Genomic DNA, 27,575 nt, shown 5'->3' with positions numbered 1-27,575 from the left:
CCGCAGCTGCCGGGAAAGCGAGGCGTGTGTGTGTGTGAATGTGTGTATGGGGGGGGGGTGTAGGCGTTCGTTGGCTTCTGCCGGGCTGAGCTGAGCTCCACTGCAGTGGGCACCGGGGCCCGGAGTGGGCGGGGGGAAACGCGCCGAGTATCATCCCCCTAGCCGGCTCTGCACCAGGCATCATCTCTGAGGATAGCCGGTTGCCACACCTCTCTCTCCCTCCTCCTTCCCCCCCCCCGGCCGCGCAGGTATGTTGGAGCGGAGAGAGTTGTGCCGCCCCGTCGGCGTCTCCCCTGGAGACTGGAGAGCGGCGCCTTGGGAAGGGGCTCCCCCCACTCTTAAAAACGATAATAATAAACAAAGACATTTGCTGACTCTCGCTCCCGTTATGTTCTCATGATCAGTGGTTTGAGCGGCGCTTTCCAAACTCATCGCAGTGATGCACAGAGAGGAAGGTGGCATCCTGACCCGTTGTGGTGGGTGCAGGAGAATGCAGGCTTTTGAGTTACATAAAGCTCTTTGTCAAGGAGAAGGAAGAGAGGGGCCCCCCCTCCCTTGTGTTGTGAGAAAGGCAGCAGTTGTACCTGGCCTGGGTCTCTTTATACATCTGTGGTCGCTTGGCGATTGTTAGTCCTCCATCCCTTTCTCTGCTTTCCTGGAAAAGGAAGCGCTGTGTCCTCGGAAGCCTTCCATCTCTCTCGCTCGTGGACGTTTGGACAGCAAGAGGGGCCTCCTCTCCAATCCCAAGTGCTGCTGTGCTGAAAGGGTGGTGGAGGACAGTCCGGTCCTGTGTTCAAGTTGTGGGAACCCTATCGGTCCCCTTGCTTTTGGTCACCACTTGGATTGCTTTTCCCCACTTTACTTTTATGCAAAGACCTTCAAGAATAAAAATGTGTTAGGAAAAAAAAATCATATCTAACCTAGTCCTTGGGCTTAAATGTGGCTATCAAAACTTGACTGCGTGCTCACCAACGCATACCAAAGCCACTTTAAAAGGTATAATTTAACTGAATGCATTATGTTCCTTCCTTAAAAATAATTAGTAATTGAATGGGGCACTGCTATATGATAAGCTGCCGAAGTGTTGCGTTGAGGTGGATGTATGTGCTTGTGGGGGGATATCTATACTTTGCCATATTGATATACTAGTAACATTCAATGATGAGTTAGGAAGATGTGTGAAGTCAGAGATGGATCCATCTCTAGAAGGTGGGGCTTAGGAGGAGAAGAAAGAGAGAGTATAAAATTAAAACAGCTTGTGGTGGCCGGTTATATACATTTCCTGTTAGGCTATTCAAAATTATGTCATAGAAACCAGCTTACATTGGAGGTGGAGGGAAGAGACTTGAGTCGCTAGGCCTTTTAAATATTCAATATTTTTAGTTTAGCACGTTAGCAATGTATCACTAGAGTTCTGCCTACAAAAAGAAGATGCAGACAGTTCCTGGATGTATGGTTACTTTAACCTCCTAGACATCCTCTTTTTGTTTCCTTTTTAAAAAAATGTGTCCTGTGTTTCTGTATGAATGAATGAATGAATGAATGAATGAATGAATGAATGAATGAATGAATGAATGAATGAATGAAGCATTGGATAAGGGTTGCATAATCGCTTAGCCACGCTTCCTGGCAAATGCAACCTTAATTGCACAGTCTATGAATATAAAACTGTAGTGCTCCCACTGGACTTAGATTTTCACTCCTGAAAATGCATTTCTCTTAATTATGTAATGGCACTATTTGTTTGGGTGGAATCATATTTAAAATAATCGGTGCTGCAGAGGAGTGAAGAGGTGTAATGGACTTTGTCCCCGGTCCCCAAATTAGTGACTGATAAGGACTGGGCAGGAACACTGCATCTTTGATGGAATTTGTGGATTCATTCTCAGCATTTTAAAAGTTGGGGAGAGGGAGAGAAGATGGGGGGGGGAGAGAGAGAGAGAGATGGGGATGGGGATGGGGATGACAGTGGTACGGTGGAGGTCACTCTTGCTGCTGAGAATGGAAATGCTCGGAGGATGCTAGAGGGCACTATATCTCTACTGATGCAGCCTCACCGTTTAACTTTAGTCCTCCATGTTTGTTAAAAAGACAGGCTTTCAGATGTATATGTATGTAGTGTGTCAGGGTATGTGTAGAGATTCTCCTAGATTATTTGGTTAATTTTCAGTGTTTTGCGCTGCTTTGCTTTCTCCACTCTCAGTTGGAGGGGCTATGAGATTCTTATTCAGTAAGGCTACAGCCATCAGCTTGATTGCAGGCTGAAATTGGTTCGTCTTTGCTTTTCTCTAGAGCATGTGTTTAGGTTTTACATGCGCACATACATTTTGGGCTTCAGGTATTTCCCAAAACAAGAGGATATTCCCTTCCAGTGGAAAGCTAGACAGTCTGACACCACTTAACCCACCTCCCAGGACTGCTGTGAGGTCAACGTGGTTTCATGTTGCATATCTGGGGTTCACACATGCTGGACTTAGAAGACACATGTTTGTAAGCCTAAAATGCTTTTGTGGGGCTTGGTTAAAGAAACATTATAAAACACGAAGGAAAACCTGTAAGTCTGCTCTTGGATAATATCTTTCTTATGGCTAGATAGGAAATTCCTACTTAGGGAAACTTCTAGTTCATTTCTGCAGGGTTGTGTTTTTTTTTTAATGGTTTGATAAATACACTGGCCATCAAGCTGAAGGAATTTTGAGGACTGGGTAGCACTAGGTGTCTGTTTGGGCAGCGGGTTCTTGTGATGGGCTGGGGTGGGGAATGGACTTTTGAGTTGGCATGTGGCAGTTGGCACTCAGGTAAGGCTTTCTGTGTAGTTGCTAGATTTCTGTTCCCTTTAGTTATCCAGAATGAATGACTAATACTGTATAGTCAATTTTCTCCCACATCTTTCTGCTCATAAGCCCAATACATGTGTTGCAGTGAACCTCCTGGAGGGAGAATGTGTTCTCTTTTATGAGGTCAGATACTGGTCTGTTCCCTAAATCTACTCATCAGTCAGAAGTTGGACATATGATTTTGGCATGAGGGTGGGCAACATTTGTCTCCCCAGATGGTCTGTTTCTGCCACAAATCATGTTGAGTGGAGCAGAACTTGTGGGAGCTATAAGTCAAAACATCTGGTGGACTAAAGAGACCTCAGTCATCTTTCAAGGCAGATGGGTAGTGAGTGGGAGGGGGAAAGCCTTTTTTGTGGTGTTATTTCCTGCACAGAATAGTTTATATTGTGCCATTATTTAAAGGTTTCAGCTGCTGGCCATATTTGGTGATTATGTTCCTTGAGTTGTTGGATATGGCTACAGTGACACATGCCTTAGTTACATCCCGTTTGGTTTACTATAACACGCTCTATGTGGGGCTGCCTTTGAAGATGGTTCGGAAACTTCCGCTGGTGCAAAACTCTGCAGCCAGACTGCTGACTGGGACCAGTGACAGGGAGCCTATAACGCACCTGTCACAAGAACTGCACTGGCTACCAGTCCATTTCTGGGCCCAATTTAAAGTGCTGGTCATGACCTATAAAGCCCTCTACAGCTTGTCTCCAGGCTACCTGAAAGACTGTATCTCCCTATATGCGCCTTCTCGGTGATTAAGATCAGCAGAGGAGGCCCTCCTCTCGGTCCCATTGCATCAACAGTTTAGTCCAGCTAAAGTTTCCAAACACTGTTCAGGGCAGTCCTGCACAGAGAGTATTACTGTAATCTAAACTGGATGTAAACAAAATGTGTGTCAGCATATCAAGGAGTGGGGAGAAGTTGGAGCACTAACTTTAACTGTGCAAATGCTTTCCTGGGCACTAATGAAAGATGGGCATCCAGATTCAGGGCTGAGTCCCAGGATAACTGGAGCTGTGCATGTTGAGTTCTCGGGGGAAGTGAAACGCTATGTGTCTGCAGAAGTGGACTGTAGTTTTCCAAAGTTCACACTGAACTAAATCTGTTAGTCTTCAAAGTACGACAGCTCAAGCTTCAAATAGATTACACAGACACATTTCGTTGTCCATTTGGCTTAATTGTTTGCATTCAGCACAAGTGTGTGCATCATCAGCCAAGAGTACACTTCAGACCTCTGACAAAAGAGGGTTGTAGTTCTTAAAAGTTGTTCAATGAATCTATTTTTTAAAAAAATGTTAACAGTTCCTTAATGACTTAATAAAAATGATACAGTTGTGTTGAAAGGCGTAGAAATGCACTGTTGCTCTGAACTCAGTGGATTTGGTGTGTTCTTTTTTTCATCATTCTATGAGAAGGTGAAAAATCCTTTGTCTAAAGAACAAAACTGTACTCTTGCTGGTCTACACAATGGTTAGATGAAGCTCAATATTCTCTCTGGTTGTTTTGTAATTTCCATTTGGACCATTCTAGGGTCATGCTGCAATTATCTACTCAGCATTTTCTGGTTCAGCAACCTTTGTTCTACAAGACTCTATTGCTGTTTTTCTCTTGTGGATGCAAAGTTTCATGTGGCAACAAATTTCAGTGGGCTTAGTACACATATGTTCACTTTATGAACACCAAAGATGGTTGCAGACACAGAAGAATCTTTCGTTGTTTTCTTGGTCTTTAAATAAATATTTTTTAAAAAAACTGAAACATTTGAAAATTATTGTAAGTGTAATTGAGACATTATAAATAAAATCTGGCTACCTTGCTTTATTCAAAAAGACAAAACACAAATTTGCATTGCAAAATGGTGGGATTTCTTTTTGTTCTCTTAATTTTTCATCAGTATTTTGCCTCCTTTTTGACCCCATTGACACACATATTATTCTGTGTTCAGAAAAAAAATATCCCAAGATTATAATCATTTTCACATGGCAGTACCATTGACTGATTACACACGCACGCACCCCAGATGTGGTGAGAAGGCTATTCCCCATGTTCTGACAAATGGAACTTTCCCCCTCAGGATATAGAAAATGTTCTGAAGTGTAGAATACAAAGTAACCAATGTGGGTTGAAAACTCAGGGCAATACTTTTACAAAAGACCACTTTGCAAGCTTTTACCCCCTTTCTCTGTGGGTGGCAATGATGGTGATGCACCCATCAAATCCCACACAAAAGGTTGCTGGTAAGAAAGCAGCAGAATTGTGGAGATCTCTGTTCCAGACTTGAGTTATGATTCACTTTTGCTTCCTTGGGAATACAGATCAGACAGATAGAAAGTTACAGGGAGAGGGCTTTTGCTCTGTCAGCCACTGAAGGCATCTCAGCAACCTCACCTGAGGTTTGTTCTCCAATGTGTGCACCATTAGTCAACTTTGCTAGGAGTGCCTTTAAGCAGGATGCAAGTACAGTAGTTCTTTGGCCGAATACTCTGCATTTGAAAGAAAAGGTCCTTGCACATGGTTCAACTACAGTGAAGAGTGGCTAAGACTTAATTCAGTCGTCTCCCAAATACTTTTTGCTATACCTTTGGCTATGAGGCTTTAGTGCTGTTTTTGATTGTGGAGCAGAATGAAAAAGCTTAGCTTGGTCAGCAGAATCTGACTTCGTCCGTCTCCATTGGCTATAGTTTCCTGCGTGGATGTTCTGCCTGATGGTGCGATAGTGTGATAAAGCAGAAAGTTTTCTATTCTGTAGTGAAAGTGACCTCTGATCACTTTCCATGTGGTCATGGTGGTGGTGTCTCTAAAAGAGGGTAGCAATAGTTATGGGAGCCTATCTGCAATGAATGTCGTCCACGTGGTTGTCACTCAAGGATTGAAATGATCATTTGTTTTTATTGGCCTTACTCACTTGGAATTGTGTACCAGAACACTGGCTTGGGAATGATTTGAGCATAATGAACATGCACTCCTGCTTTGCGCTACCCTGCTCATCTGATTGCTACAGAAAGCAGCAAGAAGTTTGTTTCCATGTTGTTCTTGAACTGTGGAGATTCTGCCTTTTGACTACAGCAAAATGTAATCTTGGTTTGTGGTTTCTCGGTTGTTTTGCAAAGAGAGCCTGGCTTACTTTAGTGATCACATTAGAAGCCACTAGGAGGAGCAAAGGAAGAATGAATGGCCACAGAGTCCATTCATGATGAGCTAGAATTATCTGCAATTCTTATCATTCTGTGTAAATATAGCCACTGGTCCTGAAAGTGCTTTTGCTTGTTTGTGACCCTTTGCTTGTGTGAAGTGTGTATTTTAGTTACTCTGGCAGTTGTTTAAATGTGTTACATAACCATTGGAAAATGATTAAAGAACACCCACACACCCACACCCCAAATAAATAAAAAGACTGTTCCATTGATAGGCAAACCCTTCCTTTTCCACCAGCAAGGACCTGAATGGATTGGATAAAAGAGGGACTTCACTCAGCAACAGTAAATTGGGGGGGAGGGGTAAACACATCTAAACCATTGCATCTAGTTGGAGAAAAGGGACCCCACGGAGATTTTTGTGGTGGTTTAAGAAGGGTCTCTGAAGTATTCTGTTCTGTCCATTTGCCAGTGTCCTATTACTTGTTCAACCACAAAAGAAATAATTGGAGATAAAAAAACAGTTTTTTTTTGGGGGGGGTGGCACCACAGCACAAAGGCAGCTGTCTTGTTCACAGTTATGGTGTTGCTGAGGAAAACAATACAGTAATCACTGACAGTTGGATCCTGTATCAAGTCACAGTGGATTCTTCAGTTGCTGTATAAGCCTGGCATGACATAAATGGAGAGGCAGCAGGAGAGAAAGAGAGAAAAAGAATTAGAGAAATTTTTTGAAAGCAACAAATTTGTATCTTTTTTAAAAAATTATTAGTTATTTTCCAAAGTACAAACTGTAACACATTATGTATATTTTGTGGAACTGTTATCAGGTTACTAGGAGGTATATTTGTCACTATTTTGATGCATGTTTTATATTTTGGAGAATAAAGGTAGATTTTTATATTTTGGAAAGTGAAAAATCGGCTCAAAAACTTTCTATAAGCAGCTAGCTGGATGAAGAGAGAGGGTGATTTCTTTGTATTTTTTTTACCCAGTTTTCATGTTTCTGCTCTCCAGTTCATAAAATCTTCTCCTCTCCTTTCTCTTTCTTCTAAGCGCCAAATGTTTTTTATGCATGCATGTTGTCAAGAGGGAAGATGTCTTGAGTGATGTCACAGCCAGATTTTCTTGCAAAAAAACCATGCATACATTATTTTCATAGCTTGGTTCTTGAGAAGACCCCATACATGAACTGAATTGGGTGATTCTGCATTATTTCCCTGTGAACATAATGTAATGTCTTTATTGTTATAGGGACCTAAGAATGCCTCTGTTTTCACTTGGGAAGTATCCTCCGAATACTCAATATTTTATCATCAGGGAGCTTGGAATAGTCATTTTGTTTTCTGTATAACTTAAACTGAGATGCTGGCAGTGAGGGTCCATGAAACTCCAGGGTAGCTCTCAGCATTCTGTAAACAATAAGGATTTTTTTTTTAAAAAAACTGCGATGATATATAAAATTCACATACTAAAATATGAAATGGAAATCTGCATGAGTCAGCAAAATTCCTAGTGAGATAACTGGGGTGGGGGGGATAATTTATCAGGGTGATGTGATGTTAATCCATGAGATAAATTGGTGAGGTAAAGCAGGGAAGAGTTTGCCAAAGAACCTCTAATTTGGGAGAGTCCTTTTTTTCCCCACCCATCTCCACCTCCACATGTTTAATTACAGCTCTTCTGGCTGCTTGTCCTGCGCATCCCTGCCGTGTCCTCATCGTGCCGTGTCATGTCAGCCTCAGGCTGGCATCCTGCCATGGAAAAGACATGCCCAGGCACACAGTCCTAAAACTCAATATGCCATCTGATAACCTGGAGTATCTTATATACCTTTCCATGATAAAAGGTCGCAACACAACATCTGGAACAAACTCCACTGAGATGGGAGGAGCCAACAGTTAAATATGTGTCGTTAAATAAAAGGTTCAGTAGCCGCATAATAGGACAAGCTATAAGGGCATGCACTGGCCTTCGCCATCCCTATCGAACTCGAGTCTTTGCTGCTGATATTACATGGTGGCATTCTGGAGTGGCCCAGTGCAGACTCATTCACAGAGACTTCCAGAGTGCATAATACTCAGTTTTATGTTCCACAGGGGTGGGGATCAAGTGCTGAGCAATTTGAAATGTCATGCTTTGTCTATATTCCAGTAGTGCTGCCTACCTTAAGCATGATTATACATCTAAATCTGTCTTTGGCAAGTCAGATACGTCATGCGCAGCTGATCGGTTCCATAGCATTTTTTTACCCTTTTGTTAGCAACCTCTTTAATTGAGTAACAACATTTGGTGGAAAAATCATGCCATGATGGTTTCTATATTTGTGGAAGCGATGCCTTGTGTTTGCTCTGGGCTGCCAAGGTGCTCATCACCGAAGTGTTATTTGTAAAAGCTGATCTGGCTTTTTCTTTTTCTCTCTACTGATCCACAATGGGATTATCCCCCTTCTAATAAGCCCAGGAGGCTTGAGGAGTTTCCTTTGTGTGGTACTAGCTGGCACTTGGTAGACTGAGAGAAGCATCTGCCACAGGATTCTGAGTTTCTGGTCTTCATATTTCATGAGCTACTCTTAAACATACAGAGCCAAAAACATTTTTTAAAAATGGCAAATGACAAAAAGTCTCAAAGTACTGTTATTTCTTGTTCTGTGATTCCTCAGTCTTTTATTAGTGAGACTTAACAGGGTGTAAACTGACATTTTTTCACAGCTGAGGGTAGCTATTTTGGAACAAGAAGATTGTGGTTTAGGAAAATGTGTAAGGGTGCAATGCAAAAATATGTAAATCTTTCCATAACCTTCTCTTGGATATCTCCCATAACACAAGAATGATTTTTCTAGGTTTGCATAATACGGAGACTGGGATTATAGGCGGACCTCTGATGATTTCTGATAATTGCTAGGAGTATCTTTGTGCGTTACACGAAGGAGAGCTAATTAGTTCCTCCTAGTGCAGCCTTCTTGCAGAGGTAGCTGACCCTCTTGTTAATCCTAGATTAAGTTCTTAGCTGAGAACTGGCTCTTTGTGTGCCCCAGTTAGGATGTTGACAGTGTGCTCTTGAAGGATCTCACTCTCTCCTTGCTTTCCCTCCAACACTGGTGTGACACAGTTGCTTGCCCTATCTCTCTGCTCCTGCCTTGTCAAGTCATGTTGACCAGTCACAACCTCCCATGCTCCAAAACTATATTTTAAAATTATATTTCTGTGCACTGCCTTGATAATTTGCCAAGACGATGAAAAGTTGGAGAAGCCAGAATAATAGATAGATGCAACCCAACAGAATTTGCTTCATTTTGATACCAATCTAAATAGCAATGTGATCAAAGTGATGCGGGACGCTGTGAGTCAAAAGCAGCTACCCTACACTAACTGAGCTGGAGCGTTTAACCCAATGTAGCCTATTTATTTATTTATTTAAAATAGTCTTATCCTATGAGCCGTTCTTCAGCATCTCATGCAGAGAGTTTTGCCAGCATGAAACCTCAGCTCCTTTTTACTGGACATCTTTGGGACCCGGGACTGAGCGCATGAAAAGTGTGTTTGCTTTGCCACACTTGAGACCAGGCTGGGACGTGGTGATGATACACAGCAGGCATCCTTCTACAATCAGATTGCTTGTGTGTAAACCCATGAAAACATGCATGTACATTTGTGAATTGTTGGCTTACTTTGCATGTTTGAATACTGTGCAGATTTCTATGGCTTTGCCATCACATTCTCAACAATAAGGCAGCCACCATGTGAAAATGAAATTCCTCTATGTTACTCTTCCAAACCCATATAAGGTGTCTGGCAGTGTTTTCTCAAGTCCCCCCACCACACCCTTGCCCACTTACTGTAAATATTTTAAAAAATCATGCCACTGTCAAACACTGATAATGATGTCCTGTCAAATCAATTTCGACTTACGAGAACCCTCACAGAGTTTTCTGGGCGCAAACTACTCAGATATGGTTTACTCATTGTGGCAGCATCTGGGGCTGCCATGTATCTTATCAAAGGTTGCACAGGCGCACGGAACCCCATCAGCTCCATGTCCTGGGTGTTCTCAGCATAAAACTCCCATCAGACTCCCTGAACTTATTTAGCAGTCCTTTTTATTTGTTTGGGTTTTTTTTAATGTTCTGGAGCATTGGGACATGTGGTTGGTGGGTTGGGGAGACTTTTTAATTTTTTTATTTCATTTCTAGTTGTTTTATTTGTACGTGTTCATTTCCTTCCACCAGTTTTGAGGAGTTGCAGCCAAACACACTGTGCTTGTGAATGCATGTCTCCTGGCAGGGTCTTTTGAGTCAAGGCCGACAGGGTTGTTAGGAATTGCCCAGGAAAGTATGGTCAACTTGGAGGGGGAAAAGAAACAAAACTGAAAAAAAGGTTATAGGTTCCCAACAATACATATCTAATGGAAGTCTTAAAACTACTTTGTGTTGTGAAGTCCCATGGTTTGGTTTATGAGACAGTCAGAAATTGCGGCTCCATTAAATCTGCCTCAAATGGCAGCAGGAGCTTTAAAGCATTGACTGCTGAGCATCTGGACCACCTCACAGACTTTCCTCGTCTGCCTCAGGCTTTAATTACCTGGACAGGTGAGTCATTCCCCATCACCTGAGAGATGCAGTATTAATGGAGGAGCTTGGGTTACAGTTGAGGCAGCCAAGCAGAAGCTTCAGCAAATGACAGAAAAGGGAAGGGGGGAAAAAAACAACCCAGACTGTAGCAAGCGTCCCAAGGCCTCGGCTTCTGCTGCCAAGCCAAAAGTTCCAAGTCTTACTTTGAAAATCTTGTGCATGTGGCAATAATTCCCGGTGTGTGTGCGCGCGATTTGTAAAAGGGTTCGTTGTTTGTGAGCTGCGGAAGAAGAACAATGGACAAAAAGTGCTTGGAGGCTCTTTATTAAAAACAGTCCTGTCAAAATTGGGACCAAAGCAGTTATTTCTCAGAGAAAAAGAGGACAATTAAGAAAATATGCAAAGGGTGTATAATTATATTTAGTGCTTATTTCCTCTTTCATTTAAATACAAAGCAAAAAAAATGCAGGAAGAAGGGAATCTTGCACTGCAAATGTTAAAAGAGAGAAAAATGGCTGATCGTGTTCATGATTCTTTTTTCTTATTCTGAATTAATAAAATCTATTGTCTTGATTACTTACCATGTACTCTAGGCAGTCATCGTCAGTTGTAGTCCATTGCCATTTAGCCTGTAACACCAATCCGTGCTGTGCCCCCTGAGGTAGTACTTTATCTGTTTTACGTGTCATACTGTCCAAAGAACATATTTCAGGATTGCTGGGCAAGTCACACTCTGTAATATTCAAATTATTTTGATTATGCCATGCCAATACAGCTTTTGTTGGTGTCCTTTTTCTAATAGACTGCTTTTTTCAAGCGGGAGGTGTGTGTCTATCGCAAGGGCACTTCTATGTACATCTGGATATACCCTGTTGACCAATTGAACTTAAAAGAATATATTTCTGAGCAGAAATTAGCAGCTCTGCGCTGTTAGATGGTGCATTCTGCCAGGTACGATTCCTAGTTTTGTTTGCTATAATATGTGTCTCCCATTTTGCTTGAATTTTTTAGACATCAAGACCTTCCAGTTCAATTAGTTTCAGATAAAACATTACCATAATTTTCATAATATTCCTCTGGCTCAAGAGATGATTATTAAAATGGTTTTCATTTGACATGGGAGTGGTTAAGCAGCGTTCGCCCAAGAATCCACCACAAGAAAAGAAGGAGAAGAAGGTGGGGGCTGGCTAATACCAGCTCAGAAAAAGGGGGAGGTGGGTTAAGAGGAGGAGGTGGTGGTGGTGATGATAGTGGTAGTGGCAGATGTGTCTGTACCCCCATCATCACCAGAGTCTGTCTGTACTGGGTAGAGGCAGCTCTTTCTTAATTCACTTGAGTGCTGACCTTCCAAACTTAACATAGAACCAGCCCAAGCAACCATCATCTAAACCCACTTAGTATTCCACGCTTAGAATACTGTAGTTCCATTGAATTGGTGACTAAATTATGTCAGTACTCTAAGCAGTTTTTTTCTGGCTGAAACTAACCAATGCATTTAGGCCTATATCTTCGACTTTTCGTGATATCACTCACTAGTATATTGTCTAGTATACCTAGATCTGTAGTTTTGTCATTATATGAAATTGATGCAAATGGAGAGAGGCCAGACCTTCATATATAACATTTCTGCACCTCAAAATTGCACATATTTCTGGGCTAATACACTATCGTTTATCTGTTCTGGTTCCTCATCAGCTTAGACATATAAACCCATATCATACTTTGGTATATTTGAAGTGGAAGTGATCCATGTGTGTTTGCCCCATAATTCTTGTGAGAATATGAGGTGGGCCTGTATTATGGAAGATAAGGTGAAGTGAGGGTAAAAGCTGGAGTAACATCCAGAGACCATCTGTTAATATTTGTGGCAAAGATGAATTCTTAACCAGCCATGCAAGCACTAAAACGATACGGCAAAGCTAGAGTGGAACATCCAGAGATCCCTGCAGGTCCATCTCTATCCATCTGCCCTTGTAGCATTGTAGTTCTTGCCCTGTTCTACTGCTTTAACATTATTTCTATGGTTGTTTCCAGCATTTATAGCAGGTGTTATTCCGTATAAAGTCAAAGTGGCATACAGGGTAATTTTGCTACTTTGGTTTGTTCACTTACTACTAGGAAGACCATCTAACCCACTGGTTCTTAACCTTGGGTTACTCAGTTTTGGACTGCAACTCCCAGAAGCCTTCACCACTAACTGTGCTGGCTGGGGTTTCTGGGAGTTGCAGTTCAAAAACATCAGAGTAACAAAGGTTAAGAACCACTGATCTAACCGATCCATCTTCTTTTTTTTTCTTTCCTGGTTCACTGGACTGATGTGCTTTCACAAAGAAGAGTTAGTCCTGAAATACACTTGCTGGCTGTAACCTAAAGTTAAAACTAAGGGTAGACCATCGGTTGACCCCTTTGTTCATCCTTCCAGTTGTCACCTGCTTTTAGGGTCCCTGTTCTTCTGTTTCATGAAATCTCTGCTAATGAGATGGACCTCAGAAGTGATGACTGCTTTATTCCATAGCATGTTTCCAGTTATCTTTCGAAGGCAATAGGAAGACCAACACTGAGATGGGGAAAAATAATCGAATTGGGACCCTAAGATTGTGGACAAGTATCCTCTGGTCTCCAGCAGAAAGGATGGTGACATTTTAGTTCCAGAGATTCTTGGGTGATACTTCTTTTGTAGAACCCTTGCAATCTGATTTTCCATCTCTGGTGAGGGTATGAAAACAGTCCTTGTCCTTCTGGTGGGTGGCCTCTGTGGAGGAGTAGGTGAGGAAGGTACAACAGCTCTGTTCACCGCCGTGGACCTCTCAGTGGCCTTTGGTACCCATTAAGCATCATATCCTTCTCGATCACCTGACTGGTATCTTGAGATTAAGCTTCAGTACATTCTGGCAGGATGTTCTATTCTGTGGTGCTTAAGTAGACTTCCTTCTTTCCCTTTGTCTGAAATTTGCTCAGGGCTGTCATGCTAATAATGCCACCTTTCCTTTGGCTGGCTTTGCATTCTTTTAACTTTTCTGGTTTCGAGAAAGTGACTGTTTCCAATGCTAAAATTTATGCAGCTGCTGCTATGTTTAATTTTTATTCTGTAAGGTGATGTGGAAGATTTTTATTTTGGAAAATGGTCTGTTCTTTCAGAGAGAGAGAGAGAGAGAGAGAGATAACAGGACTATGTTGATCCCATTTTCTATTGCAAGCATGTTTTCTGTAAGTACCTTGGTGTTACACAAGCATGTTTCTTAAATGCACAGAAACAAGCCCCAGAAGGACAGAAAATGAGGTGCTGGATTGAAGCTTGCAACATTTGAAGCAGGTGTTGTCCTTTGCAACATTATCTATAAAATATCAAGAAGCAGAGATCCTGATAAGATCAATTGGTATTTACCTGGTGAAACCGTACATGAAATAGACCCGTGTGTGGCAGATGCCATGTATGTTTGTTTTCAAACCCTTATGTTTCACTTCCCAAAGTCAGAGGATGCTGAGCACGAATGGCAAGGCACCGGAACAGTTGTTTCGCGGAGGCACATGATGTTAGAGTTGTCCTTGTCGCTCATGGTCTCCCCGTTTAACTCTTCAAATCCTGAAGGGATGGATTAAAAGACAAGAAAGGAAAGGAAAAGGCGGTGGCGGCGGCGGCGGCGGGGAGCCCCCGTCCAGCTCCATTCAAAGCGTGGTGTGAATAATTGAGGCCGCTGCCTGCACCAAAGGAGTGCATTATGTAAACAGGCAGCCGGCAGCCTCTGCGTGTGCGCGCGTGTGTGCGTGCCTGCGCTGCTGCTGCTGCTCTCTGTGTGCGCGCATGTTATGTGTATGTGAGAGAGCATCATCAGTGTGTGTGTGTGAGAGAGAGGGAGGAAGAAGAAGAAGAAGAAGAAGAAGAAGAGGGCAGGCAGGGAGACCTCAGCACGGGCGAGGGGTGGCGGGAGAAGAGAAGCAGCGATGGGGGGGACGAGGCGCTTCTTCTGCATTGCTGCAGAGCAAGGGGGCTCCCGGGGGGTGTAAGCCCGCGTCCTCGGGAAGAAGCGCTCCAGGATGGTCCGGGAGGGGCCCAGCCCTTCCACGTCCACACTGGTCCACACACACCCCTTCCCCCACCCCCCCCACCCCCACCCCCAGCACCCAACTGCATGAATGAATGAAGTCCCCGCCGCTCCACTGTATGCCTCTGGTCCCTAATGGCTACCAGGTTAGTGGTGCTCTGCTCTTCTTACAGCCGCTGCCGCCGTTCACCGCGTCGGTCAGTCGGTCGGTCGGTCTCTTTTTTTCTCTTGTTCATGTGTGTGTGTGTCTGTCTCTGTATGTGCCTTCAAGCCCCCCCCCCCCCAATCTGCCATAGGTGTTCTGTTCGATGTCCGTGGGCTTCTTTTCGGTGCCGATGGGCCGGGGCTGCGGGAGACGGGCCGGTCCCCTGCTTGGATCAATCCGGAGTCCATGGCGGTGGCGGCGGTGGCGGCTTAGCCTCGGTCCTCTCTTTCGGGAGCGGAATGCCGGAGCAGGGGGTGGGTGGGGGAGACGGAAGGGGGAGCATGGCAGCCGCCAGCCTGTGACATCATGCTGCAGAGATGCCGCCCGGCCGCCCTCACCTCTCGTCGGTCCGGGAAGCCGCCTGCCTGCCTGCCGGCCTGCCTGCCGGCCTCCCTCCCTCGTCCCCACCCGGTGCGCCCGGCCGCCCGCTCGCCTCTCCTTCCTTCCTTCCTTCCTTCTGCTGCAGTCGCCCCCGTCGCCGCCTCGGCCGAGGGAGGAAGAAGAAGAAAGGGGCCGCAGGGCTTGTCTTTGCGGGAGCAATTGTGGAAGGAGAACGAATGTCTTGGAGGGAGGAGGGGGAAGGGTCGGAGGTTTCCCTTTTCTTCCCACCTGCTAGGCAAGGGGGGGGGGAAATGAGGGTGTTTTTTTAAATGCCCCAGTGGTTTTAGCCTTTTGCACCAGTTGAGGGAAGAGAGGGGCTGATGGTGCAAAGGTGGTTGAATGATCAGTGGGGTCGTCGAGCAGCCGGAGGGAGCAGCAGCCGCCGTGGGGTGTCTCTGCACCCAGACGCTCCTTGGCATCAAATTGCCCGTTCACCAGACACACTCACGCACATACAAACGCACACACACGCCCTCCCTCCACTTTGCAGAGCTCACTGAGATTTCTTTCTTGTAAGGGGGATGAGAAGGCAGAAACAAGCGACGGTGTTAGCCCCCCCCCCCTTGCTCCTTCCGCACTTTCTGTTGGCGAAGAAAAGCACTGGTGGTGGAAGGATCGGCCCAGCCGGTTGGGGATGGAGAGAAACACCCGTGACGAGGGGTCTGTGTGGTTTGCTTCCTGTCCAGTTGCTTTTCTGTTGTCGTCCCCTTCCTGGAAAACAGCACATGCTGGAGAGAGGCTGACAAACACACCCCTTTCCGCTCTTGTGAGGCACATGCCTAAATGTTACACCTCTGCTCGAGGGAAGGTAGATTTCTGTTCTGGGAGCCCAGCTTCATCCCTGGGGGATGAAGTTAGACGCCTGATAAGACCCATGCCTCTTTGTTAATGGAAACGACTCCTCCTTGTGTAAACCCCCCCCCCCAATGAAGTCCTAGCACATCCAAACGCCTGATGGTGTGTCCTGGGTATTGCTTCTGACTGCATTGGAACTGCCTTACATGTAGTTTAGATTATCTGTTTTACTGGCTGAAATGTGATTTTGCTAGGCAAGTGAAGTACTGTAATAATAATACATAAAGCAAGGAGGATGAGGCCGGAGCAAGGCGGGAAGAAACAGGATAGTAAGTTTAAAAGGGTGTCAGGTAACCCCTGCAAAGGAGAGGGAGTTGATCCCGCTTGCTCAACAACACGGAAGATCACCAAGTCTCATGTTAGCCCATGAAAGTTGATCCTGCTGGAGCTGCAGGTGGGTGGGGGGAGGTTGTCAGGAGCTTCCTGCCTCATCCTTCTCTTGCAATAACCATCTCTCTCTCCACTCACTCTGTCCCTCCTGGCATGTGGTATGGTACCTCCATCAGGTTCTCCTCGGAAACTATCTCCTTCCTCAAATGCAAGGTATCCTCAAGAAAGCCTTTGGTGTTGCAGGGTAGCAAGCTGCACCAGGCCATTCTGATCCTGCCATACAGGCTGTTCCCATTCACTGCACAGCCACAAACAGGGTCATGACAAGCTGACTGTTCCCAGAGAACAATTAAGAGGCAAGAAACAGAGCTTGCTGTCCTCATGCTCTCTTAATTGTCTCAATTTGGTGTGGAATTTCCCTTCCAGCCAACACTTATTTACCTGTTTGAATTGGCATTGTCCTCAAATACCCTACCTGAAGTTCTTACATGTATGATGCTCCTGTGTAGCTCAGAAACAATGTTTATCTAAACACAAATTAGGATTCTTTTTTAAAAAATAAGTGCTACCTAGCTTTGCGAGCCATAAATGCGAGTTTGTTTTAATTGGAAAATCCATTGTGTGGAATTTCCCTGGGTGCTGTTTAGTTGAAATGCCTTTTCATGCCTGCTTTTGGTCTGCCCTGAACACGCCTTCAGAAAGTGGTACTGTACTTAAACTGTGGTACAGACTTAAATGTGGCTTATGCCTATAGGAATGAGTCTACTGAAATTTGTTGTCTTACCATTTTTTTTTATTATGGACCCATAGAACAACTGTTTGTACCAGATATAAAAGGTAGAGACAGCTGTTGATAGATTGATTTCAGGTGTGCTAACTGGTGTAGCAGGAAACTTGAGGAGCAGCTGGAATATATGTACAGATGTGCTTGCTGTTTGAATGGGAACAACTTTCTGTTCTTTTTGAGAAGGGAGGGAATTGACAATTTTAAGGATGCTGCTAGACATGGCACACAATTCTGTTATATGTTGTCTCTCAGCAGTAAAGATAAGACATGGATTATACAGGAACAATGAACTTCGGGTACTGTCAACAGAAGTTCAACCTTTGTCAGTCTGTGTTTCGATATTAATTATTCTATTTTTTGTATTCTCGAAGGCTTTCACGGCCAGGATCTGATGGTTGTTGTAGGTTTTTCATGCTGTTTGGCCGTGTTCTGAAGGTTTTTCTTCCTAACGTTCTCTAAACACAGACAGAGTTCTAGCTCCTGTCCTCTGAAGATGCCAGCCAGAGATTGGCAGAACGTTAGGAAGAAAAACCTCCAGAACATGGCCAAACAGCCTTAAAAACCTACAACAATCATTCTATTTTTTATTTATATGTATTTATAGGCTTCCCATTACTTTTTAAAATAATCATTTAAAATAGCAAGAATCTGTGGTTGCATTGCTTGATCAGGTCAGTAAAGTGCTGTAGAAACAGTAGTGTATGTGTTTTGCTGTAAGATACCTAAAAACAGTGATCGTACAGGCAGTGCTGTTCTGCAAAACACTTTCACCAAGTCCCATCTCTTGTTTCTTCCAGTTTTATCTCTGCCCAGTATCTGCAGGGGAGGACAGAGAAGGCCCCAGAAAAGGCCACAGCATAGATAGCACATGCCCAGTGCATCCGGTTGTTGATTTTATATTATGAATTATGTTAGAAATCACAGATCAAAAAGTGTGAGTCTTTACTTTGAGCTTTTAATTGGTGGATAAGAAACAGAACGAGTATGTGCAGCAATTATCTTGGCTTTGTGAAGGTAATCCTTTAATGGGCCTAATGTGGGACACATTTTTAAGTATGTGCAGCAAACTGGGCTGTCTTTTGAGTCCTGCCTTTCGCATGCATGAGAATGAACAGCAGCATTCTCAGAGATGTGCTGATGTTCTCTCCACTCTTTGCACATGCTTTCTTGTCTACCGTGAGCTTCTAAAGGTTTCTAAAAGTTTGGTTCCCATTTTCAGTTGTGTCCCATTGGGACTATCCTCTAGTGCACATGTGTCATACTCAAGGCCCATGGACCGAATCCAGCCCATATGCCTGTTTCATGTGGCCCCCACAGTGTTGCGTGCTACTGTCCAGTATACAATATGTGGGCGCTAACTCAGTCACCCATAATGCTCTGCAAGGATGCTGGGAATCCACCCAGTGGGACTTCTAATCCCAGCATTCCAAGCAACGAAGAACCAGAAAGTGCAGCCGCTTGGGCGGCCTACAGCACCTTGGGATATGTAGTCCTCGCTATTGCCCAGTCCCCTTCTTACATTTATATAGTCTTACAGATACAACCGGCCCTTTGAGGGCAGCCATAATGCTGACGCGGCCCAAGATGAAATTGAGTTTGATACCTCTGCTCTAGTGTATCAGGAATATTATAGAAGGCTGTAGGACTTTTGGTTTGTATCTAGTAGGGTTTTCGGAATCTTTTTTTAAAGTTATGAATGTGTACTTTGTTGCTGAAATGCTTAATGTGCTTAATTTTTTTAGAAGTCATTATTATTATTAGGCTAAAGAACAGCTGGGAACAAAGCTCTCTGTTGTACTTTAGACAGACTTCCAAACTAATTCAGATATGGATGGTATGTTTCCCATAACTATTGTGGATCAGCTATATAGTATAAGAAGTTAATTCTTATTTGCTAATATGCAGAAACTTGACCTCAGGAAGTTCTCTTTTTCTGCAATTGTATTGAATTGATACAACTCTGCTCCTACACTTCAGTGATACAGTACTATTATCTTATAGGTGCAATAGTGACTATTGTCTTGGGATGAGTATTATTTATTCATTTATTTACTTATTTATGTATTAGATTTATACCATGCACCATATGGAAGTCAGGCCACTCTGGGCGGCTAACAACAACAAGACAAGCAACACAATATTAAAACACAATAAGAATAAAATAATACAAACATTCAACAGATACAATAACTAGTAGGATAAATTAAAACAGATGGCTATAAAGAGTTTAGAAAGGATGATGAATGGATGGCAAAAGGACAATAAAAGGGAAGCAGAGGTATCAGCAATTTAATGCTCAGGGAAAGCCTGACAGAAGAGCCAAGTTTTCAATGCTCGTTTAATCCCGTCCAACGAGGGTGCCAAGTGTATCTCCATGGGCAGATTGTTCCACAGGCGGGGGCCAATCACCGAGAAGGCCCGGCTTCTTGTTGTTTCCCTCCAGGCCTACTTCGGGGTCAATTTCTATAGAATTTTCTGTTGCTCTACCCTGCAGTGTAGTGTACCTCCAGAAACCTGACAGCATCTCTGGGTGGCTCTGAAGTTTCTGAGCTAGCTCTCGTGTGCCCACATGTCTCCTTGTCATACACCTTATAAAATACCCTTGCTTGTGTATTACTTTCCATAGCCAGCTGACAACTTCCATTTTTTTGCAAAAAGCTATTTGTGTGTCTCCATTGTGGGGTCACTGCACAAAGGCAACCAGGAGCAGCAATAGACCTTCTCCCACCACATGTAGAATGCAGCTGTCCATGCATGGGGAAAGACTGTTATTGCAGCCAGCTGGAGCCTTTGTACAACAGTGTCAGGGCTATGTAGGCGCTTTACATCAAGAAGCATACATTTTCATTTTTCTGAGGAGCAAGACTTTGCAGAACAGCTGATGTAGGGATGGGGAATGAGTGACTCTAAAGCTCTAATTAACCGTTGGCTACATTGCCTCTTGCTACAGGCTGTGCCGTCTGTCGTTGATGAGAGTTGCAGGTCGTCACTCCCTGAAAGGCTGAGCATTCCCCATACCAGGAACTCATGAGGGTTTGAAGGCAGTTCCCTCAAGGCTTAGTGTGAAAGCCCCACCTCTGAGTTGAGTTGTCAACCCCTGTGTTGCTTATGCATGTTTTTGCTGCTGCTTGAAGATACCTGGGAGTCTAGAAGGCACCCAGTGGGAAAAAAATTTGCACTGGTGTTAAATGTGCACCAACTGCTGCAGGTGCAGAAGGACAAGCTGTTTTCACATTTGCACTTGGTAACAAACATAGGATAAAAGTATGCAGTCATCTACACATTGAAATACTTGATAATATTTGACAGTGGCTACATGATGGCTGAAATCAAGTAGTACATTATAGTTAGAGTAGTGGGGATTGGTAAGTCAACACCTATGTAAATTACTCTGATTCAGTGGGCCTATTCTAGTTGCAACATACTATTGGACTTCAGCAGGTGGATAGTTGATTGACTAGCATTCTACCCCTAGATGTGAGTCTCCAGGTGACAGGTCTATACTGCAACACCTGCTGTGAAATCTAATGTATCATCACACCCTGCTTCTCCCTCCCCCATATCACTGGTAGCTGTCCATCAAAGGCTAGTGCGTATCCACCACATGTCTCCTCTCAGCTGGTAAAATAGCATCATGTAATATCAAATCTAACTATTTTGGCAATATGTCTTGTTTTCAATTTTGAACCGGAATATTTGAACATGATAGTATGAGTGGGCGCATTCTTGGCCTACCTATGACATTTCAAATATACAATGCATTCTGGCCGCACTAGGAGAAAGAAGACTTCCAAGCTTAATTTAATAGGGTGTATCAACCGGAGCAGTTTAGAGGCTTTGTTCTTGTGTCTTTGTCAGTCGTTGTTTTTAACCGCCCGTCTTTCCCTCTGGAGTTTTTCTCAGAGGCTGTATGTTGTGTATCTATTGTTGTGTTATGTCTGCAGCAACTTCTCCAGACTTGCTCATTGGGGGAGGGGGTCATCTAGGGTTCTGTACAGCCTCTGGCACTTAGCTGCATAAAGCATTATTATATTTTTCCCCCCAAAGTGGGTCAAGCTGTTTTGTCATTTCAAGCGTGGATTCTTGGTTCTTTTGCAAGCCCTGGTTACTATGGGAACCACAGAAGGCATTTGTCATGGCTGTTCTTGAGCCAGATTCAAAACTCAGGGATTGAACAGCAACCAGCAAAGATTTTGAAAGATGAGGTTGGGGGGGATATCGGGAAGGCAGGCAAATAGAAATAATCACACATACTTTTACAGGAATCATGAATGTTGGGTTGCCTCCAGCATTCTTTCCACTGATACTTAATGGCCTACTGTCTCTATACTCTTGAAGTTACCTGTCATGTGCAGGCACTATGTTTGGTGGGGCACAGGAAGGACCACCATCTATGTATTCCCAAATCTTTTTCTAAAGCCTTCTAAGGTGGGAGCCACCAACACATCTTGGAAAAGAAAATGCCAATCCTGTATGTATGGCAGGAGGCGATAGGAATTCTTCCTTTCTCTTGTTCTGATTCTACTACTGATCAGTTTCATTGGGTGGCCTGTGTTTTAGCAGTACGATGACAATGGGAAGGGGAATACCTTTGTTATCTCCATTTTCAATGTCTCCATACCATCTTTTATTTCAGAATTGGATCTTAAGAAGCTTAATTCTTTGAAACTTGTGCTCTCTGTTGAAATTTTCTTCTCTTTTCTTAACCCAAATGTGAAAATGACACTAGGCAGCCTGTGCTGGCTTTCTCAGATCGGGAGTCAGTTTTTCTAATTGTTTTTCCTCCTGCTTTGCAGAACAGAATAGTGATAATGTTATACAGTGATAGAAGGGGATGTTGCAGTTTGTGTTTGATAGGGTAGGAAAAGATTCTAATCTAGAGAGCCCCAAGAAGCCTCTTGGATGTGTAGTAGAAATAGCAGGTGCCTTTGCACAAAGGATTGGTTCACCTATGCATGTACCTCCCTTGATGTATCTACTTGTTGATGGACCCCTGAATCCATTGTGGATTATTTTGATCAAGATTGGTGGGAGAGACAAACATTCTGAACCTGGTGCAGCATGAACACTCAGTTTCTTACATACTCTCATCAAAGCATCCACGCCATAAGCCTCAAGAAATGAGCACATGTGTGCAGAAGCTTGGTTTTATGCCAATCTTGCTGTTTTGTATTCATGTCATAAGCAGCTGGAAGGTATATGCAAAAATAATCTGCAAAGGTTATTATTTGTCAGTCCCCAGGCTGCATTTGACTGTGCAGGCTGTTTATACAGGCCTGTGGAATTAATTGATGAACAGGGCTGAAGCAGTGCCAGTGCCACACAATTCTCAAAAAATAATAATAAAAAAAATCTCCAAACCTGAAGAAAAATATTATTATTTAGTTGGAAGGGTTACACAAACTAATGTATTAATAATGGCTACATGCCCTCAAGTGGATTCTGACTTATGGTGGCCCCTTTTCAGGGTTTTCCCTGAATTACCAATTACCAATTACCAAAAAAAATCATTTATATATAAATGTATAATTAAAATGAGTCTGGATTTACATACCAAATATTTGTTCTGAACAAAAATAATCATGTGCCTACTTTTACATGTTCTGATTTACTGTTCTTCTGATGCATTACATTCAAATGAGCTGAGGTACATCCAGCCCAGACAGATCAGTCACTCTTTAAATGGTGGTGTGGATAGTTGCAACCTGACCACCTGCCCCTTTCCTTTTACCCCATTGTTTTCTCCGTTTGAGAATTGAGTCAACCTTCACTTCTAGGAATAGTGATGTGGAAGACCCCCAAGGCCTTCATTCATGAAGCCACCTGGGGGAAATTCCAGTGTCTTCCCTGGGCCGTCTCCAACAGCAGTCATTGCATTTTGCCATGTTCCTTGGACCGTTTTCTAAAACTGTGTTCCCCTCCCTCCCTCTCCCTCCAGCACTGCCAGTAATTCGAACCGCAGCACTCCTGCTTGCTCCCCTATCCTGCGCAAACGCTCCCGGTCTCCAACACCACAGGACTCCCAAGGAGACACCATGGTGGAGAAAGGCTCCGACCATTCTTCAGACAAATCCCCTTCAACACCAGAACAAGGTGTGCAGCGCAGCTGTTCCTCCCAGTCGGGTCGTAGTGGGGCCAAGAATTCCAAGGTAAGTCGCTTCCTGTCTCCCTCCCTCTTTCCCTCTCCCTTGTACACCCTAGGACGAGAGGGGTCAGCAGTCCCTTCCCCAGGTCTGAGATGACCTCTCTGCCACTTTTCTTTCCATCAGTTCTTTCCCCCCCTGTATCCTGATTTTGACCTTTACTGTATCATCTGACTCTTCACTTCCCCATGATGGAGTCAGTCAGGTGTATGTGCGTATGCCAACATTCACAAGAAATTGATGGCCATAATCCATCATTAATGGGTTTCCATAGACTAAGTCGAAAAACACCTGAGGTCCTTTCTGCTAACCTGCATAACGTTTCCAGGAAACTAAATATTGAAATCATAAGGTTTGTTAAATAAACCGTGAAGCTCTAATTGGAAAGGAACAAAGTCTTGAGCAATCCCCAACAGGTGTGGCTTGTTCTCTGTGGACTGAGTGTGAGCCGCAGCATGCTGCAACGCTTAGATATTTTGTTGGGCAAGAAGGCATTTTGGAAGCTCTTCCTTAAATGAAAACACATACACACACAAAACCCCTAAGCAAAGTCTTACTGGTTCAGACTAAAGCCAAACAAAATCCCATGGGAAGCTCCGGAGCACAACAAGTGGACAACTGCCTTCTTCCAGTGTTGTTCCCCAATAAGTGGAATGGAGAGCCATGTTGAGGATGAATCTGGAGACGCCATCTGGCTAGCATGACTAGGAACCCCTGAGAGCTGTAATTTCTTTACATTTATCTCAATGAGTTTGTGCCATCACCTGGACAAGGTTCAGTGCATTCTGTAATTTATGAGCCACAGAGAGCTGAAGCGCTGCTGCCTTGGTATCTGTGGCAGTGTCAGTTTTGGACATCCAATCTCCGGCCAGAAGGGCAACCCAAGAGTGTAGATCTGTTCTCTAGCCCCTTTATCTGTCAAATAGGACACCGTTCAGCTTGGTCCTTTGGACTCTCGATGATGTTATCCTAGCTGTGGATGACTGTGCATACCATACCGGTTCTCAGTTGCCTGTCTCACACTTGGTTACATAAGGAGCTTATGTTCTGTATATGAAGACGGATCTTTAGTCAAGAAAGTGGTATGATTTAATAGACGTTAATGGAAGCCACTCCAGCTCCAGAGAAGAATTTAAAACCAACAACAACTGTATATAAGAGGAGAACTGTAGTATATTTTACAGCTCACAATTCTGAAGGTTTCCTTATTGTTCCTTATTTTTGTGTCTTTATTGCATTAGTCAAAGGGGCCTGATAAAACCCAGATCTGTATGCTGTGAATCAGCAAAGCCAATATTACAGCGAGTTGCCTCCTGCTGGAAAAAAAATGCCTGTAGGGAATTAATTTGCAAAGATGGGAGCGTTCGGTAGAATCCTCGACAGCTGTCTTGTTGCTGTCTCTAGTTGTCGAGACGGCGGCGTGCAGTACGTTAGCAGGTTGCTGATGGCATCGTGAGTCTTGGAGGGCACACCCTGTTCCCTTGTCCTTGGTGCTGTCCTTGGCATGCTCCCTAGAAAGCCCTGAATCCTGTGAATCGGGGAGGAAAACCTGAATGCATCTGCCTTTCAAACAGGGGTCCTTCAAAGTGCTCCAGGGTTTGTTTGATTGGCTGCTTTTGTTTAAAAGCCATCTGGATGTTAGCTGAGATCTTGATGGGCCTGACAAGGAGTGAGGACCTCTACTGCTCAGGATGAGTTTCTGTTGGCTGTTTCTCAACGATGAGAAGGAAGGAGATACAGTATACTGTAGTCCCTGTTTATTCTCAAGTGTTTATCCTCCTGACCTGTCAGTTTAATGTCCTTTTTTTTCTTTTGTTTCACGCATGCTTCCCCCCCCCCGTGTATTTATTTATTTTTAGTCACGCAGGCGCCTCTCCAAAGTAAGCATTTCTTTCTACTCTTTGGTCCATCCTGCCATAGAATTGGTCTTTGGTTCTCAAGCCCCTCCAACATGCTCTCGTGAACTCCCTTCCTCCTGCGTCAGACATTCTCCCAGAGTTTCTGTGGGGATGTTGGCCATGGCTCCCTTCTCCCTCTTGTGCCCAAACGCTTTTGAGCCATGCAGCCCAGTGTGCTTGGACATTCCTGGCAGGTGCATGGACAGTCCTGCTTCCGTCTTGAGTAATAACCTTTCCGTGGTCATTCTCTGACCTGTGACACGGTGATGTGTACTGACTACAAAAGGATGGGTTGCACAGCCTCCATTCAGTAGCCACCCTGAAGATCTGTCGGCTGATGAATTGATCATTGGGAAGCCAGAGCCTATTTTTATATCCAGGCCTATCTTAGGAGCCATTTGACAGGGCCTCCAACCTGATCTATCAGCTATCGTCTATCAGCCTGTCTTCCTACACGGCCAGCTATTTCTTTTTCCTTTAGCACATTTCACACAAATATTCCTAGGCCCGTGACCTCAAAGAAACTCAACTAGGTCATCCTCACCCCACAATTCTCTGCCAAGCCACACACCAACCGGTGATCCTTTACTTCCCAAAGAGCTCTGGGCATTCTGGGGCTTTGCCGGAAGGGCAATCTTCACATGGGTGTCTTCTCTGGGAGCTGTTTTTCCACACAGGAATGCCAGAGAAGTATTTTTGGTTGAGAAAGGGGATTATAGTTGCAGCTGATCGCCATCTGTTTGTGCAAGGGAGGCAGCTGAAGCTGGGGAACCCATCCTAATGGTCCAGCCTTCTTTCATTGTCAGCGTTGATTCATACACTCGCTGAGCTCTTGACATCCGTGTGACATGGAAGGAGTGATGTGCTCCCTTCCGCTGTGCAAGTAAAGTGGCATGGGATGTGAGGACTGTGCACTTACAGCCACTTGTTTCACTCAGGTAATCTTTCCCTCATCTTTTTTTTGAGAGGGGAAAATTGCATAAACTGGACTATGTGCCTACAGCTCATGTACGTGAAATGGACACATCACACAGCTTCAAGTGTGACTGAGCAGGCTGGGTGTATGAAGCAGCTGCTTGACTTCAAATGATGAATTTGACAGTCATGTTTTACTGCCTCCTCCCATGCTCATTTAAAGACACTAGAACCCTCTCGTGTGTCTTACCCTTGTCATGGAGTGAAGTGGAAGTGTAATGGTGAAACAACCCACTTGTCTTACTCTGAACAAAGCTATGGGCGGTATACAACTCCAGGAGTGTTTCTGGAGGCCACACGTCCTCTGTGCTGCATTGCAGTCTTGACTTTGCACACCTTTGGGCTCCAGCATGAGTGATAGGTGAGCCCTTTGATAAGGAATAAGGAGCACTGTTTGAGCTCCGTTTCTTCCCTAAGTACAGGAAAGGGACTGGCTGAAAGCCTATGCAGTTCCCTGGTCGCTTCGCTCCTTGGCAAAATGGTCAAGATAGTTGCACGTTGTCAGGGAGGTCCAACGGGAGTGGAGTTTGGATATTTGAGGAAATGTTTTGCAAGGAACCTACCAAGATAAGGTAAATGCTAGCGCCAAACACGGATTTAGCAATGCAAGAAAATAAAATATTACTATATATCTCTGCCAAAACATATGTGGTTAACAGTAGGACAGATTCTCTCCTTAGATAAGCTTAGTTTGATTTGGATAATTAAGGAATGGATGCAGCCATTCATCAATTTCTGAAATGCTACCCCTCTATCTCAGGTTCTTACTGACTTTCCAGTTTCACTCTTTGCCTTCTGTTGTTGACACCTGTCTTGCTACAAGACTTGTACATACTACATACATGTAACTTTGAAAGGGAAGACTGCTCTTCAGAAGAGGGCAGAAAACTGATGAATTGTAAGTCTGTGGGTCAGTATAACAAGTAGTAGCTTTTTATTTTTTTATTTATTTAATTTATACCCCGCCTATCTGCTCAGAACAAGCTTTGTAGGGAGGAAGGTATATATGAGTATGTTTCCTTTATAATCAGGAAATTAGGGGCTAGGGCGTTGGTAGCTATTTGTTTCCATCCATCCACAAAATGCCCCCTAGCCTCTTCTGTACCCCTTGATTTGCTCTGTATGGTTAAGAACCCTTTCAATCAGGTTCTAAGGACATGTAGGGGAAGCCATAGATGGGGAGAGTTGGTTAGGAGAGTCTTTTGCACAAGCAGAAGTCCCCTGGCACAATACAGGTGGGTCGCGCCTAGATCAAGATAGCATCTCAGGGTACAAAGTGCACAGGATGGAAGCTGGAAGGTCTTCTTTCAGCCTCCAGCTTCTTCCAGCAGGCAGAGAAAACCGCAACGTAAGATATCAAAGGGACACTTGCAGAAAAGGCTTGAAACTTTGTGGTTGCAAAGAGTGTGGCATAGTTGGG

The 27,575-nt window shown here is 44.1% G+C and overlaps 1 protein-coding gene across 21 annotated transcripts in view; it reads left to right on the top strand.

The window, feature by feature from the left end:
* Positions 1 to 27,575, top strand: part of GRAMD1B (GRAM domain containing 1B) — a 129,841-nt gene that overhangs the window by 59,624 nt on the left and 42,642 nt on the right. For 16 of the 21 annotated variants that reach the window (XM_078379617.1, XM_072979178.2, XM_072979172.2 and 13 more), the window contains one exon: positions 23,078 to 23,288. In XM_078379617.1, the coding sequence (XP_078235743.1) occupies positions 23,078 to 23,288 (211 nt within the window). Of the gene's footprint in view, positions 1 to 12,810; positions 14,728 to 23,077; positions 23,289 to 27,575 lie in introns of those variants that run through there. The other 5 variants (XM_078379623.1, XM_078379622.1, XM_078379620.1 and 2 more) reach the window with 1 other exon arrangement.

This window comes from Pogona vitticeps, chromosome 8 (genome assembly GCF_051106095.1).
Source record: "Pogona vitticeps strain Pit_001003342236 chromosome 8, PviZW2.1, whole genome shotgun sequence".
NCBI classification, from domain to species: Eukaryota; Metazoa; Chordata; class Lepidosauria; order Squamata; family Agamidae; genus Pogona; species Pogona vitticeps.
The sequence above is the reverse complement of the archived record's forward strand: the minus strand, read 5'-3'. Positions and strand labels throughout refer to the sequence as shown.